This window comes from Castor canadensis, chromosome 1 (assembly GCF_047511655.1).
Source record: "Castor canadensis chromosome 1, mCasCan1.hap1v2, whole genome shotgun sequence".
NCBI lineage: Eukaryota > Metazoa > Chordata > Mammalia > Rodentia > Castoridae > Castor > Castor canadensis.
The window spans coordinates 7,266,664-7,290,390 of record NC_133386.1 but is presented as its reverse complement, the minus strand read 5'-3'; the positions used below and the strand labels follow the sequence as shown (position 1 = coordinate 7,290,390).

The 23,727-nt window shown below is 39.9% G+C and overlaps 1 protein-coding gene across 4 annotated transcripts in view; it reads left to right on the top strand.

Moving 5' to 3' along the window:
• The window catches only part of Map3k4 (mitogen-activated protein kinase kinase kinase 4), a 109,047-nt gene that overhangs the window by 25,700 nt on the left and 59,620 nt on the right, over positions 1–23,727 (top strand). For all 4 annotated transcript variants that reach the window (XM_074070935.1, XM_074070918.1, XM_074070928.1 and 1 more), the window contains exon 2: positions 15,792–15,982. In XM_074070935.1, coding sequence (XP_073927036.1) covers positions 15,792–15,982 — 191 coding nt within the window. The remainder of the gene's footprint in view (positions 1–15,791; positions 15,983–23,727) is intronic.

Genomic DNA, 23,727 nt, shown 5'->3' with positions numbered 1-23,727 from the left:
CATCTATCCTATTATTCTTTTTCTTTAAAATCATTCTCTTTTAGAGAAATTACGTTTTCTCTTAAGAAGGAAACTTTATCATGATGGTTAACATGGTAGACCTAAATAACTTCACCGTAAATAGAAAGTAATTAAGTAATAACAACATTACTTAAACAAATTGTACATATGCCTCCTGAAGTCCTGTAAAGAGCACATTATGAAAACCTGTACTTGAGGCCTTCTGTCAGGGCTGATCCAGAGCCATTCGGCAGCATTTTTAGGTTATGCTTCTTCACCCAGCTCCTGGAGAGGAACCGACTTGTCTAGGAGGGTGAAGATAGAGCTTGATTCTTAGATGGGAACAAAGCACACTGTTCATGACAGTTGCTCAGGGCCTGTTTATGGCGCTGGAAGCTCCTGTAATGATTATTAAAATAAATATTTCCAAGCCCTTTCCCAGACTTTCTGATCAGAATTTCTAGTCTGTATTTTTGACAAGTAAGTTGGGAATTCTAATTCAGTTTGGGAGTCACTGTTTTAAATGACATTTCCCCACCTATTACTTAGAAAATTTTCATAACTATAATTATCAGTTGTACTTATGAAGAATTGCTTAATTTATAATTAATTTTACATTTTAATTTGGTTTTTAATCTTACCTGTATAGTAACATCAAATTTATCCAGCATTGCCATGGAACTATTCCATGTAATGTAAATTTTTAAGTAAACTTTTAATTTTAGAATAGCTGTGATCTGGAGACAGTTGTAAATGCAGTTCAGAGAACTGCAGTGTATCCTATGGCCAAGGTCTTCTGTTGTGGTCTCAACGTTAGTGTGGACCTCTGTCACAACTAATGAGTTAGCTGCCACGTGTCACTGCTACCTAAACTTGGTACTCTGTTCAGATTTTATTTGTTTACACCTGTCCTTCTTTCCCTGTTCCCAGATCCCGTCTGGGAAACCACATTAGTCATGTCTTCTTAGCCTCCTCTTTGTTTCTCAGACTTTCTTTGTTTTTGATGACTTTGACAATTTATAGGAGTACTGGTCAGGTGTTTTGTAGAGTGTCCCTCAATTTGTGTCTGTCTGGTGTTTTTCTCATGGTTTGACTGAGGTTACAGGTTTTTTTTTTGGAGGAAGATCATAGGGGTGAAGTGCTTTCCTCATCTTGTGTCCAGGCTTGAGTTGTCAACATGACTCAGCACTAACCATCTTAACCTTGATCACCTGGCTGAAGTAGCTTTGTGGAGCTTTTCCACTGTAAAGTTCCTTTTTGTCTCCACTTTTCTCCACTCTTTAAAGTAAGTCACTTAAAAGTACAGCCCATACTTGGCGATGGAGAGTATCGCTCGACCTCCGTGAGAGACATATCCAAGTGGTTTGCATATTTTTCTGTAGAGGAGATTTGTCTCTTCTCCCATTTATTGATTTATGCAATAGTTATCTTGATAGGGACCAATAACCCATTCTTTTGTGGCTCACATTGCTCCAGCCTTGGCCAATGGGAGCTCTTGTTCTGTTTTAACCCGGTCTCACTTGCTGGCACCTCTTGCCTCAGGTTTAGAGTCAGCATTTCTCCAAAATTCTCTGTTCCTGGAGAACGATATTAGAAAGCCAGATCTGTACCAACTGTCAAAGCAGAGGTGAGGGCCTCAGTGCCCAGTTGTGTCATTTGCTTTCCTGCTCCTCTTTCCATTTTGCTTCTTTGAAAGCTCAAGGAGAATCTCTCCAAGCTGACATTGCTTCAGTAGTCTGTCCTCCCAGCACTTGTAACTCGTGTTGAGAGTGTGAGGTCTGTGTTGTGGACACATTTGTAGTTGACTGACTTTATGATTCAAAGGATAAGGATAAGATAAGGAAGATAAGGAAGTTTGAGCCCAGGAGACCCACGCAACTCTTCTGTTTCCCACAGAAAATGGCTCTTTAGTTACTTTATTTCTAAGGATGCCAGGGAAGTAATTTATAATATAAAATGTTTTCCACAGTAAATTCAGTTTTGAGTAAGGGTAATTTTTTAAAAAAAGTTCTCATTTATAAGAAAGAGTGAATGAGGTAGATCATAACCCATTCTTTTTGCTGTGTTTAATGAAAGTTTTAAAGATTTTTCTTATTTCTCTTTTGCTCTTAAAAGTTTTGTGTCCAGGGTTTCCTCCCAGATTTGACAGGTTTTTTTATCTTCAAATTTCCCTGCCTTATCCCCATAGTTCTCTTTAGTCAATCCTAAAATAACCATTGAATAAATTATCACTTTATTTATTTTGGCGGCACTGGGGTTTGAATTCAGGGCATCACGCTTGGTAGACAGGTGCTGTATTGTTGGAGCCATGCTTCTAGCTCTCTTTGCTCTGATTGTTTGGAGGTAGGGTTTTGCTTTTTGGGCCAGCCTGGACTGTGATCCTCCTGTTTTACTCTTTGTGCCACGGCTGGGACGACTGGCGCATTCCACCATGCTCAGCTTTTTTCCATTGAGATGGCATCTTGCCAACTTTTTTTGCCTGGACTGTCCTGGAACCCTAATGTTCCTGATCTCAGCCTCCCAATACCTTGGGATGACAGACATGTGCCTGGCTATTGGTTGAGATGGAATCTTGTGAACTATTTGCCGTGGCTGATCTTGAACCTCAATCCTCTTGATCTCAGCCTCCCAAGCTAAGATTATATTTGTGAGCCATCAGGGCCTGGCTAGGAATAAATCGTCACTTTTTTTTAATGTTGCTTTCCTTTGAATATTTTTGGTTGATATTTCATTGTAAAAGTTTCCATAGAGATACCAACACAGTGATGATGTTCACTTGTGTTTCGGGGACATTCCCCTGCCCCTACCCCTGGACTCCCTGCTGCACTGCCCAGGCACAAGCAGGGCATGTAAGAAGGGTTTTCAGGCAGCTTGGCTTCCTTCTTGCTGGTCTGTATAATATGTTCTCTATTCATTCTGAAAACTTTTTTTTTTTTTTATTGTTGTGCTGGGTAGAGGTGCATTGTGGCATTTACAAAAGTTCTTACAGTGTACCGAATATATCACATTTGAATTTACCCCACTACTGATCTCCTTTATCCCTCCCTCCCCCCATTCCTGGGATAGTTTCAACAGGTGTCTTTTTTTTGTACTTACATACATGTGTACACAGCATTTGCACCACACTCCCTTTCCTCGCCACTTCCCCCGTCCACTGCTACCAATTCCACCCCCCCACAGGATCTGCTCATTCTCAAAACTTTGGATGAAGATATATATATATTCACACATTTATTTTTGGTGGTATTAGACCTGGTAAAATAAAAAGCACACCTAGAGACGTCTTGTTTTTTGTCCCCTGGGTTTTAAGTACTCAGCTATGTGAAGCAAAATTGCAAAAATAGCAAACAATTACACTTGTCTTTTCATGTGTAACAGAACTCATGTATTTAAATGCCTAAAACTTTGTTTTCCCTTTTTATTTTTTGTTCTAGTTCTTTTCTGAGAGTTTTCTGTTTAACCAGAAGTAAAAGGTAATTGGTATAAAGTCTTTAAAGCATTGTATAATTGTAAACTTATTTGTAGATTAATTTGTAAGTTTATTTTCTGAAGCCCTATTTTTATGCATTCTTTTTTGTACTTCAGGATTGATCAAATATATTTTTGTAAATTGTGAGTCAAACAAAAGATTTGTACTAGAAGGAATCAGGCAGATCTGGTCTACTTATCTTCCACCCAGACCTGACCTGGTAATCACACCAGTGGGTAACCACAGCATGGTAAAGTCTTCCAGCTCCTGGGCCACTCCCACCAGTTGAACTACATGCTTACCAAGAGTTCCTGGTTTGATCCTAAATATGTTTAGGCTTATTCTACTTTTTAGTTGTAATTTAATAATTTAGCAGACTGTTAGTCTAATTCTGTGAAATGTGAGTGCAAAAGAGAACTGTAGTTACTACATAAGCTCATTTGCACTGCTTTACAAAGTATCAGCATAGGTGAGCCACACGCAGAAAAATACCATCAAATCAGGTATAAGGAAGAACTATTAAAAGTTGAGGAAGAAAAATGAAAATCCAGAAAAATTGCTTCACAAAGTCTTTTAAAGTTGTGGAAATTGTAAATGCTGTGTTGCATATCTGATTTGCCAGGAGGCTGACTCATCACTTTCACCAGCAGCCCCCACTGCAAGACCAGGCTGTGGCCCTCATCAAAGTAGTGTGATCAATTCAAACTCTCGCAAACAAGAGTTTAACATTAAAATAGTGTGTTTAAGACTTTATGTGTGACAGTTGGCCTACTAAAATTTAACAAATCATACAAAAATGCATTATGGCCTAAAATAACAACCATTTGTCATCTTCGTTGTGCGGAGTGGTCTTTCTTTTTCTTGTGGTGTTGGCTGTGGATCAGGGACAACTGGAAGATCCAAAATAGCTTCACTCACAGTGCTAGCAGTCTGGTGCTGGCTGTCAGCTGGGAGCTCAGCTAGCAGCTCCTCCCAGCCTTCCCTAGCTGGGTTGAGCTTCTTACATTGTGGCTAGTTTCCCGCCTATAAAGGAGGCTTCAGTAAGGCTTAGCCAGAACTGGCTCAGTCACTTTTGCTGCATTCCATGAGTTAAAGCAGTCACAGGGTCATCCCAAATTCGACAGTAGGTGATCATACTAGGATGTGACTACCAGGAGACCAGGTTAATGAAGTGCCTCCAAAGTAACACCTGCCACAGTATAGCTCAGTTGTTAAATTTGTTTCATTTTTTAATGTATATATTTTAATTAACTGACTAACCACAAATTTCAGTGGCATTGGAGCAGAAGATTTCTGTTACATAGAAGTATTTGCAGAAAGCATAATAATTTAAAACTTGAAACCTTGCTGGGTGCCAGAGACTCACACCTGTAATCCTAGCTACTCAGGAGGCAGAGATCCGGAGGATTGCAGTTCGAAGCAGGCTTGGAAAAATAATTTGCAAGACCCTCTCTTGAAAACACCTGTACAAAAAAGGAGCTGGTGGAGTGGATCAAGGTGTAGGCCCTGAGTTCAAACCCCCCAGTACTGCAAAAAACAAAACAACAAAAAAACCTGAAAACTTGTATTCTTACTAGTAAGTGGGGTGGTTGGGTGGTAGGGATTTCAGCTCATGTTAATCTGACTCCCAAACCATTATTACTTACATCATGCCCCATTTCGGTCAGTAGATAGTTGTATTGGCACCCAGGGTACAGTTTCACTTAAGTAGCACTACTGCCAGAAAGCAATAATCTTTAATTCTTGCAGCCTTTAAAAATATATATTCTAAGAATGATGAAATGTGGGTAGAATTTGGATAATGATTAAATCTAAAGTATCAAACATAAAATTATTTAATTTATTATTCACAGGTTTATTCAGCAAATAATACTGAGCACATGGTCTGTACCAAGGACTTCTGTGGGCACTTGAAGGAATGGTGGTGAGGAGGACAGATGAGTCTCTGCTTCCATGGAGCATCCTGGGGAGATGAAGAGAGCCATGTTCTTTACTTTAATTTCTTTCTTTCTTTTCTTGTTTTTTTTCTTTTTTTGGTGTACTGGGGTTTGAACTTGGGGCTTCCTACTTGCAAGGCAGGCATTCTACCACTTGAGCCACATGTCCTATTTATTTCTGAACTCAGCCTCACATTTGCTAAGCCAGTGCTTAACCACTTTGAGCCACACCACCAACCCTTTTTGCTTTGTTTTTCAAATAGGGTCTCATGCTTTCGCCAAATAATTAAGACTAGCTAGGTTTGCAAAGGCCCTCTTGTGCTTGGAATCCATGCAAAAGTTACTTAGGAATGCTGGATGAACTGAGATTTGACAGTTCACCTGGAAGTTAGATGATGAATTTCAACTGCAGTTTGATAGTAAAGATCAAGTACCTTCTTAGTAAATTGGCCTTTGAAGTATGAACCAACAAGCACCTGCAAACTCAGTTTAGCTGCCTTTGATTTTTACTGTGGGCCAGGCCAGCTATGAGAGTCTTACAAAAAAGAAACCTAAAGTCCACTTGTACCCATGTCCCTCCCCCATCTCCTTCCTTTCTCTCAGTAACAGAAATCTCTCTGACTACTGCTTAGTAGAGAATAAGTCAGTGGACAGGGGGAGGAGAGAACATATTACAGGTGCCTGTCAGTGGTACAGTTTCCTTTTACTTCTAAGGACACTGCTGAATAGCTGTCAGTGAAGTTAAGTTCTTTAAGGGCTTTTGCAGAGCTGCAGATGATTTTGGATTTATGTAATCCAACTAGTTTACAGATGGGCTGTTTCAGGCACCATTGTGGTTTACCTAATATGTCAGAGTGGAACTATTTAACCTCAAGTTATTTGAATTTTTGTCTTATTTTCTTTCCATCCTTTTTTTTTCCCCCACTTTAAAGCTGTACAAATTCCCTTGGATTGAGTTCAAGATACAGTTTTCTTTCACCAGGTTATAGTGTTAAGTGAATAGTACTTAGCAGGATTTTATGTTGAATGAAGCATTGATTTATGTGACTATTAGAAGTTTAGTACCAGAAAGACATTTCATGTTTGTATGTTTTTAAACACAAATAAGGCAGATGTTTCAGGGCAGCTGATGTAGACCGTGTGCTCTTTTCTATCCATAGTAACTGGTGCCCATGTAAACATTCCCAGCCAGTCAGGGGATCACATTAGCTCACCTCACACGAGCTGTTAGACAACAAGGTTCTGGATGCTCAAGGGCAGTTCATTAAAATGAGGCAAGTTCTTTTGAACTTACCACTAGTATTTATTTTCCTAGGTTTTGTACATAATTTTTAAAAGGAAAACCAAACTTTTTGCTTGATACTTTCCCTCTATTGTATATTACTTCTGAGTTAAGGCTCCTAATGCAAGTTGTTTTCCTCCGACTGCTTGTAAGAGTTTTCTCTTCAATACCGATTTTTAGCAATTTGTGATGTGCATAACGAAAAAGTGGTAGTTTCCTTTGTAGCTCTTCTGCTTAGAGTTCTCTGAATTTGTTGGATTTGTGCTGTACTTGGGGTTTTCTTCAAAGATATTTTCCTGTGCCCTCCTTCTTTAGTTTTGGACTCTGGTGACATATGTTAACACAGTGTGACATTGCCTCCCTACCCCAAGTCTTTTCAGCTGCCATTCATTTTTGGATAGGTTTGTTGCTGCTCTGTCTTTAAGTCCACTGATCTTTTCTTTTTTTTTAATTTTTTGGTTTTTTTAGTCAGTTACTTGTATCTTTTATTATTCATATGTGCATACAAGGCTTGGTTCATTTCTCCCCCCTGCCCCCACCCCTCCCTTACCACCCACTCCGCCCCCTCCCTCTCCCCTCAATACCCAGCAGAAACTATTTTGCCCTTATTTCTAATTTTGTTGTAGAGAGAGTATAAGCAATAATAGGAAGGAACAAGGGTTTTTGCTGGTTGAGATAAGGATAGCTATACAGGGAGTTGACTCACATTGATTTCCTGTGCGTGGGTGTTACCTTCTAGGTTAATTCTTTTTGATCTAACCTTTTCTCTAGTTCCTGGTCCCCTTTTCCTATTGGCCTCAGTTGCTTTAAGGTATCTGCTTTAGTTTCTCTGCGTTAAGGGCAACAAATGCTAACTAATTTTTTAGGTGTCTTACCTATCCTCTCCCCTCCCTTGTGTGCTCTCGCTTTTATCATGTGCTCAAAGTCCAATCCCATTGTTGTGTTTGCCCTTGATCTAATGTCCACATATGAGGGAGAACATACGATTTTTGGTCTTTTGGGCCAGGCTAACCTCACTCAGAATGATGTTCTCCAATTCCATCCATTTACCAGCGAATGATAACATTTTCTTCATGGCTGCATAAAATTCCATTGTGTATAGATACCACATTTTCTTAATCCATTCGTCAGTGGTGGGGCATCTTGGCTGTTTCTATAACTTGGCTATTGTGAATAGTGCCGCAATAAACATGGGTGTGCAGGTGCCTCTGGAGTAACCTGTGTCACGGTCTTTTGGGTGTATCCCCAAGAGTGGTATTGCTGGATCAAATGGTAGATCGATGTCTAGCTTTTTAAGTAGCCTCCAAATTTTTTTCCAGAGTGGTTGTACTAGTTTACATTCCCACCAACAGTATAAGAGGGTTCCTTTCCTTTTTCCCCGCACCCTCGCCAACACCTGTTGTTGGTGGTGTTGCTGATGATGGCTATTCTAACAGGGGTGAGGTGGAATCTTAGCGTGGTTTTAATTTGCATTTCCTTTATTGCTAGAGATGGTGAGCATTTTTTCATGTGTTTTTTGGCCATTTGAATTTCTTCTTTTGTGAAAGTTCTGTTTAGTTCACTTGCCCATTTCTTTATTGGTTCATTAGTTTTGGGAGAATTTAGTTTTTTAAGTTCCCTATGTATTCTGGTTATCAGTCCTTTGTCTGATGTATAGTTGGCAAATATTTTCTCCCACTCTGTGGGTGTTCTCTTCAGTTTAGAGAACATTTCTTTTGATGAACAGAAGCTTTTTAGCTTTATGAGGTCCCATTTATCTATGCTATCTCTTAGTTGCTGTGCTGCTGGGGTTTCATTGAGAAAGTCTTACCTATACCTACTAACTCCAGAGTATTTCCTACTCTTTCCTGTATCAACTTTAGAGTTTGGGGTCTGATATTAAGACCCTTTATCCATTTTGAGTTAATCTTGGTATAGGGTGATATACATGGATCTAGTTTCAGTTTTTTGCAGACTGCTAACCAGTTTTCCCAGCAGTTTTTGTTGAAGAGGCTGCTATTTCTCCATCGTATATTTTTAGCTCCTTTGTCAAAGACAAGTTGGTTATAGTTGTGTGGCTTCATATCTGGGTCCTCTATTCTGTTCCACTGGTCTTCATGTCTGTTTTTGTGCCAGTACCATGCTGTTTTTATTGTTATTGCTTTGTAATATAGTTTGAAGTCAGGTATTGTGATACCTCCTGCATTGTTCTTTTGACTGAGTATTGCCTTGGCTATTCGTGGCCTCTTGTGTTTCCATATAAATTTAACAGTAGATTTTTCAATCTCTTTAATGAATGTCATTGGAATTTTGAAGGTAATTGCATTAAACATGTAGATTACCTTTGGGAGTATCGACATTTTTACTATGTTGATTCTACCAATCCATGAGCATGGGAGATCTCTCCACTTTCTATAGTCTTCCTCAATCTCTTTCTTCAGAAGTGTATAGTTTTCCTTGTAGAGGTTGTTCACATCTTTTGTTAGGTTTACACCTAGGTATTTGATTTTTTTTGAGGCTATTGTAAATGGAATTGTTTTCATACATTCTTTTTCAGTTTGCTCATTGTTAGTGTATAGAAATGCTAATGAGTTTTCTATGTTGATTTTATATCCTGCTACCTTGTTATAGCTATTGATGATGTCTAGAAGCTTCTGAGTAGAGTTTTTTGGGTCTTTAAGGTATAGGATCATGTCATCTGCAAATAGGGATATTTTGACAGTTTCTTTACCTATTATTGTATTCCTTTTATTCCTTCTTCTTGCCTAATTGCTCTGGCTAGGAATTCCAGTACTATGTTGAATAGGAGTGGAGATAGTGGGCATCCTTGTCTGGTTCCTGATTTTAGAGGGAATGGTTTCAGTTTTTCTCTGTTAAGTATAATGCTAGCTGTAGGTTTGTCATATATAGCTTTTCTAATGTTGAGGAACTTTCCTTCTATTCCTAGTTTTCTTAGGGCTTTTATCATGAAATGGTGTTGGATCTTATCAAAGGCTTTTTCTGCATCTCTTGAGATGATCAAGTGGTTTTTGTCTTTGCTTCTGTTAACGTGGTTTATTACATTTATTGATTTTCGTATGTTGAACCACCCCTGCATCCCTGGGATGAAGCCTACTTGGTCATGGTGAATAATCTTTTTGATGTGTTGTTGAATTCGGTTTGCCGTTATTTTGTTGAGGATTTTTGCATCAATGTTCATTAAGGAGATTGGCCTATAGTTCTCCTTTTTGGAGGTGTCTTTGCCTGGTTTTGGGATAAGTGTAATACTGGCTTCATAAAATGTGTTTGGCAATTTTCCTTCCCTTTCTATTTTGTGGAACAGTTTAAGGAGGGTTGGTATCAGTTCTTCTTTAAAGGTCTGATAGAATTCAGCAGAGAATCCATCAGGTCCTGGCCTTTTCTTTTTGGGGAGACTCTTGATTGCTGCTTCAATTTCATTTTGTGTTATAGGTCTATTCAGGTGATTAATTTCCTCTTGGTTCAGTTTTGGATGATCATATGTATCTAGAAATCTGTCCATTTCTTTTAGATTTTCAAATTTATTTGAATATAGGTTCTCAAAGTAGTCTCTGATGATTTCCTGGACTTCCATGGTGTTTGTTGTTATCTCCCCTTTTGCATTCCTGATTCTACTAATTTGGGTTTTTTCTCTCCTCATTTTAGTCAGGTTTGCCAGGGGTCTATCGATCTTGTTTATTTTTTCAAAGAACCAACTTTTTGTTTCATTAATTCTTTGTATGGTTTTTTTGGTTTCTATTTCGTTGATTTCAGCTCTTATTTTTATTATTTCTCTCCTTCTATTTGTTTTGGGATTTGCTTGTTCTTGTTTTTCTAGGAGTTTGAGATGTATCATTAGGTCATTGATTTGGGATCTTTCAGTCTTTTTAATATATGCACTCATGGCTATAAACTTTCCTCTCAGGACTGCTTTAGCTGTGTCCCATAGGTTCCGGTAAGTTGTGTTTTCATTTTCATTGACTTCCAGGAACTTTTTAATTTCCTCTTTTATTTCATCGATGATCCATTGTTCATTAAGTAATGAGTTATTTAGTTTCCAGCTGTTTGCATGTTTTTTATCTTTACTTTTGTTGTTGAGTTCTACTTTTACTGCATTGTGAGCAGATAGTATGCATGGTATTATTTCTATTTTCTTATATTTGCTGAGGCTTGCTTTGTGCCCTAGGATATGATCTATTTTGGAGAAGGTTCCATGGGCTGCTGAGAAGAATGTATATTGTGTAGAGGTTGGATGAAATGTTCTGTAGACATCTACTAGGTCCACTTGATCTATTGCATATTTTAGATCTTGGATTTCTTTATTGATTTTTTGTTTGGATGACCTATCTATTGATGATAATGGGGTGTTAAAGTCTCCCACAACCACTGTGTTGGTGTTTATATATGCTTTTACGTCTTTCAGGGTATGTTTGATGAAATTGGGTGCGTTGACATTGGGTGCATACAGATTGATGATTATTATTTCCTTTTGGTCTATTTCCCCTTTTATTAGTATGGAATGTCCTTCTTTATCTCGTTTGATCAATGTAGGTTTGAAGTCTACTTTGTCAGAGATAAGTATTGCTACTCCTGCCTGTTTTCGGGGGCCATTGGCTTGGTAAGTCTTCTTCCAGCCTTTCATCCTAAGCCTATGCTTATTTCTGTCGGTGAGATGGGTCTCCTGTAAGCAACAAATTGTTGGATCTTCCTTTTTAATCCATTTTGTCAAACGGTGCCTTTTGATGGGTGAATTAAGTCTGTTAACATTAAGTGTTAGTACTGATAGGTATGTGGTGATTCCTGCCATTTAGTTGTCTTAGTTGTTTGAAGGTTTGAATGTTTATACCTAAGTTGAGGTTACTCTCTACTTTCTTGCTTTTTCTTTTCCTGTGGTTTGGTGCTGCCTGTCTTTTCATGGTTAAGTTGGGTTTCACTTTCTGTGTGCAGAATCCCTTGAAGAATCTTTTGTAGTGGTGGCTTTGTGGTCACATATTGTTTTAGTTTCTGCTTATCATGGAAGACTTATTGCTCCATCTATTTTGAATGATAGTTTTGCTGGGTAGAGCATCCTGGGGTTGAAGTTATTTTCATTCAATGCCCGGAAGATCTCACCCCATGCTCTTCTTGCTTTTAATGTTTCTGTTGAGAAGTCTGCTGTGATTTTGATGGGTTTACCTTTGTATGTTATTTGTTTTTTCTCTCTTACAGCCTTCAATATTCTTTCCCTAGTTTCTGAAATTGTTGTTTTTATGATGATATGTCGTGGAGTAGTTCTATTTTGATCTGGTCTGTTTGGTGTCCTGGAGGCCTCTTGCATCTGTATGGGAATATCTTTCTCTAGATTTGGGAAATTTTCCGTTATTATTTTGTTGAATATATTACACATTCCCTTCGCTTGCACCTCTTCTCCTTCTTCGATGCCCATGATTCTCAAGTTTGGTCTTTTGATGGAGTCAGTGAGTTCTTGCATTTTCTTTTCACAGGTCTTGAGTTGTTTAATTAATAGTTCTTCGGTTTTTCCTTTAATTACCATTTCATCTTCAGGTTCTGAGATTCTGTCTTCTGTTTGTTCTGTTCTTCTGGATTGGCCTTCCGTTTTGTTTTGCAGTTCTGTTTTGTTCTTTTTTCTGAGGTTTTCCATATCCTGGCTGTTTTCCTCTTTAATGTTGTCTATTTTTGTCCTGAGTTCATTTATCCGTTTATTCATTGTGTTCTCTCTTTCACTTTGGTGTTTATACAGTACTTCTATGGTTTCCTTTATTTCTTCTTTTGCTTTTTCAAATTCTCTATTTTTGTTGTCTTGGAATTTCTTGAGTGTCTCCTGTACATTTTGGTTGACCCTATCTAGTATCATCTCTGTAAAATTCTCATTGAGTACTTTTAGTATGTCTTCTTTTAAATTATTCTTGTGGGCTTCATTGGGTCTTTTGGCATAGTTTATCTTCGTTTTGTTGGAGTCTAGATCTGAGTATCTGTTTTCTTCATTCCCCTCTGGTTCCTGTACTAATTTGTTGCTGTGGGGAAACTGGTTTCCCTGTTTTTTCTGTCTTCCCGTCATTGTCTTTGGTGTTGTTACTGTCCCTGTACTGTGTGCAATTAAGTATTTTCTAGCTTGTAATAGTAACAATGGTAATGTTTAGAATGGAAGGGTGAGCTGAGATGGAAAGCAAGAAGTTAAAGAAAGGGGAAAACAAATACACAGACAAGAGGGAGAAAGCAGAACAAGGTTTCAGGTAAGAAAGTTTCAAAGGTATAAACAGGGAGCTTTAGTGTACTAATTGACAGTAAGCTGAACAGACATTAGAGAGACAGAGGATTGAAAATCAAAGATTAAAAAAAAAATAAATGAAAGAAATATCTATATATAAAAATGAATTAAAATAAAATGGAAAATAGAAAATTAAAAAAAAAAACCAAAAAACCTCCAAGTTTAAATGCAATGCAGTTTCAGTCTTAATAATTTGGGTGTCCGTCTCAGTCTCCAATCCTGGAGATGGTGCCTCAGATGTTGTTCTGTAGTTGTCTCATGAAAGGGGACGCATAAGGTATAACAAAACTACACACACACACAGACACACACACACACACACACACACACACACACACAGACACACACACAAAATGCCCCACCAAGTGTCCCAAGTTCAAATGCAATACAGTTTCAGTAAGTTTTTCGGCTTGCAGGTGTAATTCGGTTGTTCTCTCATCAAAGGTAGGGAGAAAAAGAAAAAAAAAAAAAGAGTCTGGAGAAAGTTCTGAGAATGGTATCTGCAGCTGTGGCTTGCCTGCCCGCTGCTGTCAGCCTGCTGTTGCTGGAGGTGTTATTTATACAGATCTCTGGGGTGAGCTTAGCACTCACCTGGTCCCACAGGCTTTGTTTGTTCAGAGTTCTCCTGTGCGGGAGCCTCTGCTACAAGCTTTCCCCTTTCCAAGCACTGGGAAAGGTGACACTGCACCAGCGTTGTCAGGCCTGCGTGTTTATTTACAGTTCACGTGGGAAGTGGGTCTTCCCTCCTCTCCTGTGGAGTTTTCCTCCCTCCTCCACTCTCACAAGCTTCCCTGTTCCTGGTTGCTGGGCACGTGCCCCTGCTCCTGCCAGAGGCTCTCCGACCCGCCCGGCATGTTTATTTACAGTCCTGGGAAGAATTCCCTTTCCCCAATCTTCAGGGCTCAGGGCACCCCACCCTCTTTCCAGCATGTCTTAATTGTTCTTATTGCTTATTACTCAGTTTCTCTTTTTCCCCCGGGTGGAGGTCAGTCTGTCCAGGGGGCTATGCTGCTCTGGCCCAGGCTTGTCTGTGGGAGAACCGCGGTACTGCGAAGCTCACCTGGTCCAGGTCTTCCCAAGCTGTCTGGGCGCCAGCCACTGGCGGCCCAGGGGCCCTCCTCGTTTCTCCGTTTAACGCGAGGTGGAGATTCTCTGCACCGGCTGGAGATGTGGAGGGGTCAAAGTTATGCCTCTTCTTGGTGATTATGCCTGCAAAGTGTGTCTCCAGCGTCTCTCCAAGATTTCACTATAGGAGGCTCGCTTTCTGCTTCCTCCCTTTAGCCACCATCTTGGAATTTCCGCACTGATCTTTTCTTCTGGCATATCTAATCTGCTGTTACTCCAACTTAGGAAAGAGTGCTTTCCTAAGTACTAAGTTCCATTTGAGTCATTTCTGGTCTGTTTCTGTTGGCTTTTCTCCTTGTTTGGGTCATATTTTCCTTTTTCTTTGGTAAGTTTTGATAGGACAGAGGACAAGAATTTTATGTACTAGATATTGAGTTTTTTTTTTTTATGCCTTTAAATAATGTTGGACTTTGTTTTGACATGTAATTAAGTTACTAAGTTACTTGGATGGAATGTAAACCAATAACATTTCTGCCCAGTGTGAATATCATCTTGATTAAGTTAAGTGGATCCTAAGAAAGTGTGAAATGTATAACTTCACCATCATGTAGTGACTATCCTAGAATTCACGTTAATTATGCATCATAAGTATAGTGGTACCACGTGACAATTTTCCTAACTTGTTCTTGGTGATGTGTAATGAATAAGGAAGGATGAAATCCTTATTTCTCTTATTTGTTGTTTATGACATATATTCATTTCAGTGTAAGTCTTTGGGGCATGGGGATTTATATCATGGTATAAAACTGTACTGGATATAGATTGAAGTTACGTTTATAAAAGTTGAAGAATATTTTAGAAGGGATATTCAGAATGAGCTGGACTAGGGCGATACACCTTTGGAAAGGACCTCGTGATTGATTTCTTCTACGTTCGCTGCTTTGGAATTACATTGGCTGTAAGTTTATTTTGCTAGTTTTGCAAAAAATAGAACTTTATCAGTATTATTTGAGAAATTGGCCGTAGCAAGAGAATTGCCAGGCATTGTTTACAGAGAATAAGTTAGCAAGGCGAAGAGAAACGGATTCTCTTATCTTCTTTTATAGCATCCTTCTCTTCCATACCCCCACCTGAGCTCTGCTTTGTGCATTTCTTCCCCCTTTAAAATGTGTTAAACTACACTTAACGTAAAGGTTACTATCCTAGCCATTTTTTATGCACTTCAGTGATGTTAGGTAAATGTGTGAAGTCATCTGGACTATAGTTCTTATTAGGGAACATTGAAAAACTGACCCGTCATACTGTGACAGTGCTTTTGCACTTTGCTGCATGGACTATAATGAAGTGCTCCTGTATGGCCTTCTATTTGGGCTTTGCCTTCAAAAAGAGGTGTGAGCAAGGCTCTGGAGTCCTGGGCAGGTCTGAACTTGCCCACTCATCAATTAAGCCTGTCAGGCGCTAGCACAGGAGTTCATTTTTAGTTCTGTTTGATTTGTGTCTTCTAATTCTTTGCTGTTTTTAGTTTGAAGCTTCATTTAACTTAGAGTTCTGTAAACATCAGAAGCAGCATATCAGTTCTACCTGTGCTGATACTGTGCAAGGTAAGACTGTTAGCAGGCATAGCCATTGCTCCCTTTGAGTGAGAGAAAAGTTCTCCATGCAGGTTTCTACAGGTGAAGACAAAGGAGACACATGTGTAGAGAAGTTTTGCAAAGACCTTAAACAATTTATATCATTTATATTTGAACTCACTTAATGCATTACTAAATGTCTTCTCTACTACGTCTTTCATAGGCAGGAATGCTTGTTGGGAGATTCAACTTGCAAGAGTCCTGAATCTGATCCAGAGGACTTTTCTGATGAAACAAATGCGGAAAATCTTTATGGCACCTCTCCCCCCAGCACACCTCGACAGATGAAACGCATGTCAACCAAACACCAGAGGAATAATGTAGGAAGGCCAGCCAGTCGATCTAATTTGAAAGGTGAGTCTTGTAACTTTTAAAAATATATATGAAAGGACATGGCAATTTTGGTACATAATCTTTCTATAAGATGTAACTGTTGATCGATCCTTTCTGTAGTAAGGTTAGTAATTCTTTTTCTTTAAATTTGGCTTAATGCTGCTCTCTTTTTTGGGGTGTGTGGGGGTGGTATCAGGGTATGAGCTCAGAGCCTCACACTTGCTAGGCAGACACTGTACCACTTGAGCTTCTCCACCCAGCCCTTTTTTGTGTTGGGTATTTTTGAGATAGGGTCTCAAGAACTATTTGTCTGTGCTGCCTTCGAATTGCAGTCCTCCCTATCTCTGCTTCCCTAGTAGCAGAGATTACAGGTGTGAACCATGGATGCCCTTAATGCTGCTCTTTCCTTGGATTCCTTAGCCAGCTGTCTGCTAGTCTGCCATCTGCTGGTGACTCACTTTGCTGCCCTTAGTGGGCGGGGCTCTCTTGCTAAGCAGCCACCAGATGGCACCCCATACCTTGCTATCACAGACAGAACCTGTTTTCTGTGATTGTCTTTGTGTAGGATCCCACAGCACAGGCAGCACCCTGCTCATGCAAGCTGAGAACATGGCCCCTTTTCTTTCCTCTTTCTTCCTTCTACCAGGTGCTTTTCTCTGAGGTAGGTGAATTGAATTAGTCTAAGCTGCTACCTGCTTGTGCCCTATTCATGGCCTGGCACCTCAGGTCACTGAAACCTTAGGGTTTCTAGTTCTCTGTCCATTGTAGCAAACCACTTGCCCTAAATCACTGCTTTCTGGAACTCATCCACCCACCTTTTAGTGCACAGACCTGGATTTCATTTGTTATCTCACCTGAGAAATTTCAGCCTGCTGACCTCAAGTTCATTCCCATGTCTCAGTTTCCTGAGTCAGGCTCTTTCTTCTCTTTGGTCTGTTGCCTCTACATACAGATTTCTTCAGTACATTGATAGCTTATGGTTGTAGCTTGGTTTACTCTGCCTCCCCTTGGAGCTTGTCTTGAAGAAAGGAGACAAGAGAGGTGGTTTCATTGTACTTCTGCTCAGAACTTAGTGACAGAGAGTGGTGGATAAAAACACCAATATGGTTACCAGATTGCCTAGATTCTGGTCTGGCTGTCCTACCTTCTGGACCTGCAACCACAGTATCTCATTCTCTTTATTTGTAAAATAACCTGCCTTATTATAGTGCAGTGAGAGTTACATGTTAGCTGTTATTATTGTAAACCAGTGATTTTTCCTCTACTTATTACTCTTTTCCTTTTCATAAATCTTAAAGTGAAACTAAATAATCGCTTTTTTAATATATCCTATTGGTGGCCCCATTTTCAGGACACTGAGCTTTGGATGAAGTGATTGACACATGGCTACTTTTCCTGATCTGTCCTGCCTGACAATCATTTCTCCTGTGCCTCTTCCTAGCCCTTTCTTTTTGTCAATGAATGTGCTGCTGCTGTAGTTTTTGTTGTTGTTGTTAAGTCTTTCCTTTCTTCTGTCCTTTCCATTTTCCCTCCTCCCTTTTCTTTCCTCCACCTTCTCTCCTCTTTCTTTCCTCACTCCTTTTTTTTCCTTTCCTTTCTCTGTTCTCCCCCATTTCTCCTTCATTCTTTCCATCGAATCAGAATTTGAGTGACTCCAAAGGCATGTCCTATTTTAGATGATGAGTGAGACCTACTCCTGTCTCTGCAGGGGAGTGCATAGCTAGCAGGCAGCACACCCTAGTGTGGTAGACTGGGAGAGGCTACTGACCATGCATACTGGACGGGGTATTGAGAAGACCTGGGGTGGGAAGACTTGTGGAACAAGTGACATTTGTGCTGTGACCTCAAGACTGAGTCAGAGAGACCAAGATTTCAAACTAGCATGTGATTCATGAAATATATGGGTTCCTCAGTATTTTGAAGAGCTTTTTAGAATTAATTGGATTGGTCAGATTTATTTTAAACACTTGAACTGGTGCAATATTTCTCTCTCATTACATCAAGCAAAGGCTCTGTGAATCATACTGTTAACTTTAGAACTGCAGTCATAGTTGGACTCATCTTTTTGACAAATAGTCACTGATACTATTTGTATTGGTTTTTTTATCTATTACTATGTAACAAACCACCTTTTGACTCTATGGTATAAAAGTATAGACACTCATTGCTTAATTCTGCAGCTGAGTATTTAGGCAGGGCTCAGGTCATCTCTGCCCTGTGATGGCTGGAGCCTTAGCTGGAGCAGCTCATTTGACTGGAAATGTTGACTTGGTTAGAGCCCCAATCCAAGTCTTAACAGCCCTTCTCCATGTGGTGTCTAATGCATCTCAGATGTCCAAGATGGCTCCTTCACTCCTATGTCCACTTGGGCTGAGATGGCAAGAGTGGTTGAGGGCTGACAGGCTCTGTTTCTTTCCATGTGGTTCCTGGGGAGAGGGACATCTTCCATGGCAGCCTGCTCCCCTCAGAGTGAAAGCTTTAAGAGAGACCACAGTGGAGGTTCTGGGGTTTCCTGTGACTTTACCTTGCAGCCATGCAAGCATTGCTTTTTTTTTTTCTTCTTCATGGTACTGGGAATTTGACTGAGGGTTTCAAGGTTGCTATGTAGCACTCCACCACTTGAGCCACACCCTCAGTCCTTGTGCTTTTAGTTTGTTTTTCTAATAGGGTCCCTTACTTTTGCCAGGACTGGACTGGGGCCTTGGACCTTGATCCTTCTACCTCAGTCTTCAAAGTAGCATGTGCCACCACACTCACTTGTTTTAAGATAAGATCTTGCTAACTTTGGCCCGAGCTGGCCCTGAACAGTGATTCTCCTATTTCAGTCTTTCAAGTAGCTGGAATTACAGGCATGCTCCACCATGCCTGTCCCATGCTGTATCAATTTACTGCATTCTTTTAGTTGCACAGTACTAGCGATAGGACTAGTGTGAAATTCTCTGGAAATATGAGGCCAAATATAATTGCCATGAATAAATGAAATATGTATCTGTATACACTCAGATGTCTGTGTGTGTGTGTCTGTGTGTATACACTATACATATAGCTTCAGAAATGTCTCACTTGATGCAAAATATTTAGAGAAATGCAACCATGTACAAAATATAAAGAACAAAGGAGAGTTAAAGTAACCAAAACTTTGTTAGTTTGGATTGCAATGATAGGGACTGTAAATTCTGGAAACAACAGATCTTATTAGTGGATGTGTACATTGTTCTGAATAGAGTCCACTGTTTTCATCAGGTCCTCAAATGCAGTCTGTGACCCAGAAAAAGTTAAGAAGCCTTGACTTAGATGTATTTACCTCACACTTAGCAACGCGCTCTTCTCAAAACAGCTCATCCCATGAGGCGTTACACTTGAATGATAAAGATGTCGAATGAATGGCTAATTCAGAGCCAGTGCTCCAGCTGCAGTTCTCTTCCATGCTGGCTGAGCGCACAGACATTCTTTTAACTCTAGCCATAGATGTGGTTTTACAGAAAACTGACTTAAAAAGCCCATAGATGTCAACAAGTTTGCCCAATAAGTAATTTCGAGCCTTTTGTGCAGACAGGCACAAAAGTAGCTCTTGTGAGGCACCTATCTTCTCCATTACTATATGATGCTGACTGACACTTTGCTGCTGGGAGGGGTTCTTGTAGATGGAATAACATCCCTAACATTGTGATGTTGAATTAATGAAAGGAACGTTCAGGGTAGGTTTATTCAGAAGTTAGGGAGCCACTTGGAATAAAGGTGAGGCCATAGCAATAAGTACCAGAAGGCCCTGTTGAGAGCCAGAGCTAGAAACAATGCCCTGGGAGGAGGGGATAGCTTCTAGCCCAGGGAAAGTAGTAGGACCAGTCTTGCATCTAGCTGCAGTACTGTGTTCACAGATTCACTTTCTTGGAACCCAACACAGACAATCTGTGGAGGCTCCAAACTTCCATTCGCCCACCCATACTTGCTAAGAGTGCATATGATCTAGGGCTCCAGGGGGACCTGTAGCCAGTGAGCCAGAATCCCCAAACCCGGTGACAGAAGAGAGTACATGGCCTTTCCTCCTGGCATGTGTGCCCTTGAGCCTCAAGTGAGGATACTTAAGACAGCCAGTCCCACTACCAGTTGTACAGGGCTCCAAGTTGAGTGTCTTGTCCTGGCCCTCCTGAACTGGTGACCATGCCTGAGTGCTTTGTGGAGAGCTGGCCAGTGGGAACTTTGACTTAAAGTGTAAACTGTATGTCTTGACAGATTGACAGAGGGGGACAGACCCATGCATGAGCAGACAGATGCCCTCAGGGAAGACCAAGACCTTCTGTTGAATGCCCCTAAGTCAGCCCCTCCCACAGAATTCACCCTTTTGCTTAAAATGAGAGTTAGATGATCAGGGGCTTTCTTTTTTTTTTTTTTTTTCATTTATTCACATGTGCATACATTGTTTGGGTCATTTTTCTACTAGGTCCAGACAGGTCCTGTTCTGCCCTTATCACTAATTTTGTTGAAGAAAAGACATAAGCATAATAAGGAAGACAAAGCGTTCTTGCTAGTTGAGTTAAGGATAGCTATACAGAGCGATTCCTACTACTGCTTTCATGTACCCATGTGTTACAACCCATGTTTATTCAACTCTAACTCAGTAATCTTTACATTGGCTCCTGATCCCCTGCTCACGATAACCTCTGTCATTTTAAGGTTTCTGTGTTAGTTCCTCTGGAGTGGAGACATCAAACGCTTTCATGTTTTGGGTTTTCTACCTATTCCTATATCTCCTGTGTGTGCGCTCTCCCCCTGTCATGTGATCCAAGTCCAACCACATTGCTGCATTTGCTCTAGATCTAATGTCCACATATGAGGGAGAACATACGATTTTTGGTCTTCTGAGCCTGATGACTTCGCTCAGAATAATGTTCTCCAGTTCCATCCATTTACTTGCAAATGATAAGATTTCATTCTTCTTCACGGCTGAATAAAATTCCATTGTGTACAAGTACCACATTTTCTTGATCCATTCATCAATAGTGGGGCATCTTGATTGTTTCTATAACTTGGCTATTGTGACTAGTGCTGCAATAAACATGGGTGTGCAGGTGCCTTTGGAGTAACCTGTGTTGCATTCCTTTGGATATATCCCCAAGAGTGGGATTGCTGGATCATATGGCAGGTCTGTGTTTAGATTTTTAAGAAGTCTCCAAATTTTTTTCCAGAGTGGTTGCACCAGCTTGCATTCCCACCAGCAGTGGATTAGGGTTCCTTTTTCCCCACATCTTTGCCAACACATGTTAGTAGTGTTTTTGATGGTGGCTGTTCTAACAGGTGAGGTGGAATCTTAATGTGGTTTTGATTTGCATTTCCTTTATGGCCAGAGATAGTGAGCAGTTTTTCATGTGTTTTTTGGCCATTTGAATTTCTTCTTTTGAAAAAGTTTTATTTAGTTCAGTTGCCCATTTCTTAATTGATTCATTGATTTTAGGAGAGTTTAGTTTCTTAAGTTCCCTGTATATTCTGGTTATCAGTCCCTTGTCTGATGTATAGCTGGCAAATATTTTCTCCCACTCTGTGGGTGGTCTTTTCATTTCTTTTGTTGTGCAGAAGCTTTTTAATTTTATGACGTCCCATTTATTCATCCTTTTTCTTGGTTGCTGTGCTGCTGGGGTTCTATTGAGGAAGTCTTTGCCTGTACCTATTTGTTCCAGAGTGTTTCCTGCTCCTTCATGTAGTAACTTCAGTTTCAGGTCGATCAGGGACTTTCACTGATTCGTGAAATCAGAAATCATGATTCCTTCTGGCAGCCCCAGCAGCATGGTCCCTGCCTCCTTTGTGGCCCAACCTTCACCAAAAGTTGAAATTACTCTTTTATTGGGATAGCTTCCTTACCTTTATGTGATGTTTAAAGAAGTCATTTTGTGTAAAGACTGTTTGTACATTGATGTTCTGTGATTTTTTTACTATTTATAAATAAAATATATCCATAGAGTCAATTCTCTGTAGTCATTCAGCACTTTTTTTTTTCCCCCGCCCCAGGTAGCTTATTTTGTTGAAAATTTTGTTTCTGGTCCACTCTTCTGTGCCCGTACCCCTCCCTCCCATCCTCTTCCCCCTCCCCCATTCAATGCATTTTGAACCTCTATTCTTATTCAGAAGCAGGGTCTGTACTTTATTTGCAGAGTTTATAACTATTTTAATTTCCTTTATTTTATTTTTAACTTATATTTAATTTATAACTTAGTCCTAATTTATCTGTAATTTTTGTCTTGAATCTACTGAAGTTCTGTTTCTAACAGGATGGAGATAATGATGAATACGGAATAGTGGCAAAGATAAAGAGATGACAGCTTTCATACAAGGCTGGTGAGAGTCACTCATTTTCCTGGGAGGAGAAATTTGTTAAGCAATCAGATTGAGGCTGGTTGTATCTTTGGCCCACCAAATCTACCTCTGGGGATAGGTGTTGGAGGAGTTCATGTAAGTGGACACTGGAAGTCTTGCAGAAAGAGTCATTGCCATTCATTGTTTGTGACTTCTATCTGTAACATGCCAGAGTGTAGATATCAGACAGCAAAGTTCAAACCAAAATATATCATAGTAGTTGTCTCTAAGATTGGAGAGGACTGGGGATATAGGATAAAAATGAGGTCAACATTGCCTGCAGTGTTTTATTTCTTTATATTGATGAACTTAAAATGTTTGCTAGTTAGAACTGCTAAACTATCCAATTTTTGCATTTTCCTGATATTGTTTCCCTGGAAATATTAAAGACATTTTGTTTTCAAAATAGTCATTCTGTTTTTAAAAGTTGTGAAAATATGATCACAATGTTATGATACCCAAGTAAGGATGGCTAGCGCTTTGGTACCTCAAGGATGTCAGCTGTCTGGCTGGCACCTGCCAGGGAAGTTCTCAGTTAATTTCTGATTGGCTTGATCTCAGACTAAGAGAAGTGGCAGAATTTAGTTGTGATGTTAGTTAAAATTATACTTTTGGGTAGTGGCAGGGCATGATCAAATTTTACTAAAACCTTAAATTTTGGTGTTGGAAATTAGCCAAATACTAGCTTATTTAGGTTGGCTTAAGAGAAAGACAGCCAAACCAGCCATTTTATCCTTGTATTTTTGTTTCCTTTGTAGTACAACAGAAGGAAATAAGTCTAGTTCATCTTGTTACTGGAGCATGTTCTACCTAACTCCGTGGTACCTGGTTCATGACGTTGTAAAAAAGACTTTTATGATACATGGAGATAGAAACCAAGAAAGTTTATTAGTAACAAAAAGCAAAGAAAGGAAAACACACAACCTAGACAGGGGAGCAGGCACAAGTGAGAAGTGGGGCACCGAGTTCTCTAACATCAGAATGTTTCTGGTGGAAAACCTAAGCTGGGGATTTGGCTTAAATTTACCTTAGAATAGTGTTTCCCTTTTTTCTGGACACCTGGTACAGTCAATATTCTTGCTGTGACACTGTTTGACATTATCAGGCTGTCCCAGAGCTATCAGGTCTGGTCACTTTACTAAATTTGGGGCATTGTGACATGCCTGTCTTCCTTGAGCATCCCTTTAAACAAAGGGTGGATATCATCAGATGCTCCTTGTAAGCCAGGTGTTCTTCCTTACAATGAATATTTCCCTCTTTGCAAACAGTTCTGTGGTCAAAGGAGTTAGCAAATGCATGTGTTGTGTGTCATCTGTGTCTCTCCCCGTCTTTTTGTACGATATCCTTGCTTATTTTCCAGATAACATTGGGGCAAGAGAAGAGAGAGGCATCAGGGGAGAGCTGCTTTTTAAAAAAAT